General features: G+C 34.5%; 2 protein-coding genes across 2 annotated transcripts in view; one reads left to right on the forward strand and one right to left on the reverse strand.

Moving 5' to 3' along the window:
• Window positions 1–2,501, reverse strand: part of LOAG_18211 (glycerol-3-phosphate dehydrogenase) — a 3,679-nt gene extending 1,178 nt beyond the window's left edge. Inside the window, exons 1-7 of the mRNA XM_020450875.1 lie at window positions 2,314–2,501; window positions 1,948–2,128; window positions 1,437–1,577; window positions 1,124–1,268; window positions 782–897; window positions 594–692; window positions 310–441 (exon numbers count right to left, since the gene is read on the reverse strand). Coding sequence (XP_020305402.1) covers window positions 310–441; window positions 594–692; window positions 782–897; window positions 1,124–1,268; window positions 1,437–1,577; window positions 1,948–2,128; window positions 2,314–2,363 — 864 coding nt within the window. The 5' untranslated portion in view covers window positions 2,364–2,501. The remainder of the gene's footprint in view (window positions 1–309; window positions 442–593; window positions 693–781; window positions 898–1,123; window positions 1,269–1,436; window positions 1,578–1,947; window positions 2,129–2,313) is intronic.
• A 1,873-nt stretch (window positions 2,502–4,374) lies between these two features.
• LOAG_11451 (hypothetical protein) lies at window positions 4,375–5,196 on the forward strand (the record flags this gene model as incomplete). Its single annotated transcript, XM_003146970.1, has 4 exons — window positions 4,375–4,429; window positions 4,585–4,618; window positions 4,843–4,971; window positions 5,088–5,196. The coding sequence occupies 4 exons, from the start codon at window positions 4,375–4,377 to the stop codon at window positions 5,194–5,196; spliced, it is 327 nt and encodes a 108-aa protein (XP_003147018.1).
• Window positions 5,197–6,229: the final 1,033 nt, after the last annotated feature.

A 6,229-nucleotide genomic window follows, 5' to 3' on the forward strand; every position in this document is an offset into this window, starting at 1 on the left:
TATATATATATATATATATATATATATTATATATATATATATATATATATATATATATATATATATATATATATATATATATATATATATATTTATTTATTTATTTATTTATTTATTTATTTATTCATTCATTCATTCATTCATTATCTTCTTTTAATGCTTTGAAATGTAAACCATAAGGCACTAAAATGCCACTTATCGAAATATACCATTCTTCATCAAACAAACTGCAGCAGAACGAAATAAATCAGAGAACAGATAGCAAAATACAAATGATTAGAATGGATCTAGTACTTCCAATTGACTCACTTTTCCCGTTTTAACGAATGCTTCGCATATTTTACGGTTCCTGCCGGCACTACACGTTGCTATGAGATCAGCCACACCACAACTTTCAAAAAATGTCCGAATGTTCGAGCCATGATAAAACAGTTCGACAAACTGCAATGCATAAAGGTTACCGGTTTCCGAATTTGTCTAAGAAAAAGTTTTGTGCACCATTCATTTGAGACAAAATTTCCACATGAAAATTTGATGCTCAAGTTGTTACCAGTGATGGAAACTCCAGTGCTTAAGCTTAATAAAATGATTACAATGGTAATTTCCATAAGTCCCAAACGGATAATTGCTGATTTTGTATTACTTCCATAACCAAGACCATCAGCAAAGCCTGCAGCACATGCCACGATATTCTGCAACAAACAAAAAAGTATACTGTAGTATAGTTCCAAGCTCTGACATTTTTTACTCTTGTTATGAGCAGAAAACAAGAATTGCTAACTTTGAGGCCACCACATAATTCGACGGTGTTTGCATCTTCTGTCAGAGCAATCTTGAAATTATCAGTATCAAACAACTTTTTTAGTATCGACCATCTATCCTTTTGATCTTTACAACCTATAATTATTAATCGGATATTAATTTGACAAACCAAATGGACAGTAATAATTAAACAACTTAATTAATCTCAATATAAAAAGCAGTGGAAGTGTACACCATTCGTAGGATAGTTGAAGAACACGTTATGAACAGAACATATCATCAGTTCATCTAATATTGCAAGTTAAACTTATACTAAAAAAAATTTCAAACAGTACTCCAAAGGGTTCAAATCTACACTCACCAATAGTGGCCTCACAAAAATCTTCATTTGCCACTTCGGGAGCCAAATTTGCACCCATCAGAACAGCTGTATCAACACCCAATAAATCACGGATTTCTTCAGTAACCAGACGAATTCCACCCTTCTTCTTCTGAACCATGAAACCCTGAAATACATCTTCCGCTATTGGTTTTAATCGTGCTGCAAATTAAGAGCGTTGAAATATACGTTAATTTCCAAACCAGTCCAACCGAAGTCCTTATCAATATCTCTGATAAGTAATGGATTCAAGTAAGTTTTAGCAAAACGAAACTTTGCCTAAGAATCTAACAACCTTTATAAGTGAAACTACAAGCGCGTCTTCTTTTAGATGACCTTTCAGTTGTGTGCAAACATTGTCCACAAACTGATGAGGAATTACAAATATAAGTATATCACCATCTTTGCAAGCTGTCAGTAGGTCTGGTATAGCCACCTGCAAATTAGTTTGATTGATTGCTTCTTGTATGTCATGTAAGTTTCAAAAAAAGTTTAACGAAAGAGCGATTCCACAACGAAAGCTTTTACGATGGTATTTGCTGACATTTAAATTATAGGAATCCGAAAAAACAGATACGAATCGATGTCCCTTCAACCACTTGGTTGTGAATAATTCTGAACATTGACAAATCATAAATCACTGTTATTTATCAACCAAATTTCACTGCAGAAATGATGATAGTATTATTTCTGTATGGGCCGTGAGAGTATTATTTCTGTATAGTACGCTCTGTTTACATGTGGGAAGAAGATATCTATCATACGAGTAAAAAAGAAAAAAAAACACAGGAATCAAAATGACAAACCACATTCGGTGGGAGCTTTTTGCCTGGCAGATATTTGATATTCTCATGTTCCGTGTTGATAACTTCGGTAAGTTTCCTCCCATTGATTATCTCTTCATAGACCCACATGCGTACTTGGTGATCAAACACATCCTTGTATTTCTGCACATTTTTTCCAACGATCAGAGAAATCGCTGAACCCCTGAAGCAAGAGAAATGGAAATTAGTTCAAATCATTTCCAATACTTTGAGCGATGAAGGTGAAATCCTGAAAGAGCAGTCATATTATTTTGATTTCAAACGCTGTACTAAACCGAAATCTTTCAAAGAAGAAGACAAGACCATCGACAATAAACATCTTCAAAAAAAAAAGAAAAAAAACGGAACCAGTTGCCTGAGCCAACAAGTGTCACTTTGATTGGTGTTCTCGGTCCCATATTGCAGCTACGATGAAACTCAAAGAGGAGGATTACGTCCGTTCACTTGCAAGATAACAAATACTCAACGAGCGCCTTTGATCGGTCAACCACAAAATACGAATAAAGCAATTCCAGAGAAACTCTTCAATTTCTGAACATATTAATGTTAGTTGGGCAATACAAATTTATTATGCTGAAAGGGTATAGCATATAAGAGTATCAGGACATATGTTAATGAGGATAGCATAGGTCAATCCGAAATACAACGCTATTTACCACTTTTTCCAATGACAAAAAAAAAAAAACAAAACACTAACAGTGAGGTGCACACAGCCAATAATTTAAATGAATTGAAATTTTCTGCAGGGTTGCAAAATGAATAAGTGGGCTAAACTACGAAGTGAAAAAATAGCGATAGAGAATGATGAGTAGAGACAGTTGACACTCGGTAACTCTATCCTCAGTTCAAAGATCAATTCCACTCTTCCTTATCTTCCAATCAGCGTTTTTGTTTACAACTTCCACTGTTGCGATATATCGAATGATGTTAGCGTGTCTAGTATACAGCAAAGGCTACGTAAGCAATTAGCATGGCAGTACTGCAAATAAAACGTTCGTTGCGTGATCGCACATTTATATGCCATCGGGTCATATCACCTACGATGGGCCATTTGCAGAAAACGTAGAAAGATGGCACTGTGAGAGATGCATGAAAATGTGTGATTCATAAATGACAGCTTTCCATTGATCACCAAATACTGCAGCAGTAATCACAACAATCTGAAAAATAAGCGAAAGCTCAAATGGTGAGTGAAAAAAGAAAAAGTGAGAGATGAAGAGAGAGAGAGATGACAATAGTTGTCAGATATGTCTTCAGTGAAATGCACTAGCCAAAGTTTTATAAGCTGTCGTCGGGATCATGCAATTGAGGGAAGAACTGGTTAGTTACCGCTCGTTCCTTAAACTTTCGCCTTTTCTTCTTTTATTCACTATTTGAGCTTTTATCGTCATCTTCTTTAGCGCCCCTGGGATTGGTGGAAATTTGCATGAGGATTCACTGATCAGACGAGTAATCAGACAATTACCTTTCATTTATTAACGAATTCAAAAAGAATTGTCTTTTTTTTGTCATTTTGTCTTTTTCTTTTTTTTCGAATTTACTGTTTTAAAAATGTCCATGTGGCAAAAAAGTATATATTATATGGTAAAAAGTGGTGCTGAAGTCTCCTATACCGGAAAATATTTAATAACAAAAGAGGAAATTATGAAGCATTGTCAATCAGGTAGAGAGAGGATGATCAACTTTTAACCTTTTGAAGGTTGTAGGAAGTTTTCCTAATAGGAGAATTCACCTTATAGGGCATCTCATTTTGAAAAGTTGTTGCATCTTCACGTGACTTTTTGCTGATATCATCTTTTCTACAGAAATGTCGGTAATCATTTGAAGATAGCAATTTTAAATACCGTCCAAAGATTGTGTATGAAAGGTCTGGTTTGAACATGATGCGATTCTTTACGTTTCTTCTGTTGTCAGCTCGCTTACATTTCACGTCATTTTTGCAGAAATAAAGGCTGTATCTGATAAGAAGAAGAATTTATCGTTTGTCAATTGCGCCAAGTGATAATAGTAATTTTATGGTAAATTTGTTTGAAGGCCAGATACTGCTTATTTTCAAAACGAAACGAAAACCTGTTCTAAAGTTTCACGCGTTGCCTGCTAATCATCATTGCTGCCAGTTCTCACTTAATTCATCATTTTCCAGCACACATCTTTTTCTCGATTTAAAAAATTTTCACGTTCTTTGTTTGTTTTTACCAAATATCCGTTTATTAATTAACCGCTAGAAATGATCATTGTATTATCGAATAAAATTTCGAACATTTGCACCATCTATTTGGATTCGTCGTCTATCTTGTCTTCCGGAATTATTTGTCATCTATGGGCAAATTAAAAAGCGGGTGGTGTCCTCCTGCCATTTCCTTTCTCTCTCGATGCTCAATCAAAAACTTTTAGTGCCGATGACCAGAAATGATTGCTGCTGATGGTCGTGCAGTTTGGAATGGCCATCGAAGTACCAAACTAGGTCACTCATCCCTTCCCCTCACTCTTCACTTCTCATCTATTGAAAACGTATATTTTGAAATAATTTCATGCACAAACTTGCACGGTAACCGTATGTACTCGTCACTGGTTCTAGGATCGCCAAGCATTGTTGAACATTCAAAACATCATTTATAGACCATTGCATTACCACCAACATTTTCTGCGGAAAGTATTTTCAAATTTAGAAATCAATCGATTTAAAATACTGCATCCAATTTGAAGGTCTTTTCTTTTGTTGATACTAGCATAATTTTTTAACTATACTTGATGGTATTCAAAACATTGAAATTTTGTCTAGAAGCAAGCTATGAAATGTTAAGCATGTTATATACTTTGCTTTTTTTCTCTTCTGTTCTCTCATTCCGAGTCGAAAAGTATATTGACCGTTTGCAGAGCATTCTTTTCAATCCAACACTCCACTGAAATAAATGGTGTGAGAGCCCCCATGATACTATCTATGGTTCCCATCCTAACCCATGTCGTGTTCCCTCAGTGTTTGACTGAGACCATTCTCACAATCAAGTAAGTAACTATCTTTGGAACAAATAATTGGAATTCAACGCAGAGTGCCCTTTTCCATTGTTCAATGTTAATCTGTGACTTGATGCTTTTTTGTTTAAAAAGAGTTTGAGTTTCAGGCTAAGACTAAAAGATGCTGCCATATCATTTCATTCACTGTGTATCACTCAAGCAATTTGTGGTGTTGATAATCGCTTCTTGCTAAGAATTCTTTCAACCATTTTCTGACCAGTTTTAAGTTTCAAGAGACCTTTCCGATGGAATCTTTTCAACATTTTATAAAAAACATTTAAAGAACGCTCCATTGAATATGAATAATATTTTTGGCAGTAGTATATATCATAGCGAATGTTTTTTAAATTCCATAGAAATTTCAACACTGACTGGAAGAAAATAGTAAATTGTGGTCACCGTGGATGATAATAGTTCATAAAAGACCTTCACTTTCATGGATCTAACTTTTTTTTTGAGGATGAAAACTTCGTATGAGAACTTTATGGTAGCTTTTAACAAAAGATGATATTCAGACACATTGAAGTATAATGCGTAAAGTACGCTCCAAAAGTACTTTTTTGCCTTTTTTCTATTTAACGTTTCATTATTTGAAGCGTCCTTCGAAAAAAAGGATTGGACGATAAAATTAGTTCAAGAAGTTCGAATTCTTACAATAAGATTTTTTTTTTAAATTATAACTACAACATAATCCGAAAAAAAATATCCATGCAAAACGATAGAAATAATAATATTCTTACAATAATTTCGAACTGAATAAAATTGGCTCTCATTTATTTCGATCATTGAGGGTAATAAGGTTGAATTGTGTGACAGTTGTGTGACAATGATGACAGTTCATTGCCATTCACATCAACTACTTATTAGTTGTCAGTTTTTGTCCGGACATTGCTAGACACCTTGGCTGTGTCTTTCACATATTCCTCATTTTCTGCTGTCAACTTAATTATCAACTCCATATTACGAAAGAAGTTGGGGAAATTTTTCTTAGTGAGCCTTTAGCAGGTATGCAATGCTTAATTAAGACAGTTCCTTTTTCCTGAACTGAAACATCCTTCTAGGCAGAACATGTTTCTGTAATACATATTTTGTCAGAATTTCCGTCACTCTCCACAAATTCGGTTAACTAAGAGTCTGGAAGTTTCGGCGGAAGCATGCTCTGCCAATTAGATGAACATTTCATTTAAGAAAAAAGTTAAAGAGAATTATTTGAAATGAGACAGCATGACTCTATTTATGTCCCTCTTAA

The sequence above is a fragment of the Loa loa genome (genome assembly GCF_000183805.2).
Source record: "Loa loa unplaced genomic scaffold supercont3.226, whole genome shotgun sequence".
Classification (NCBI taxonomy): Eukaryota; Metazoa; Nematoda; class Chromadorea; order Rhabditida; family Onchocercidae; genus Loa; species Loa loa.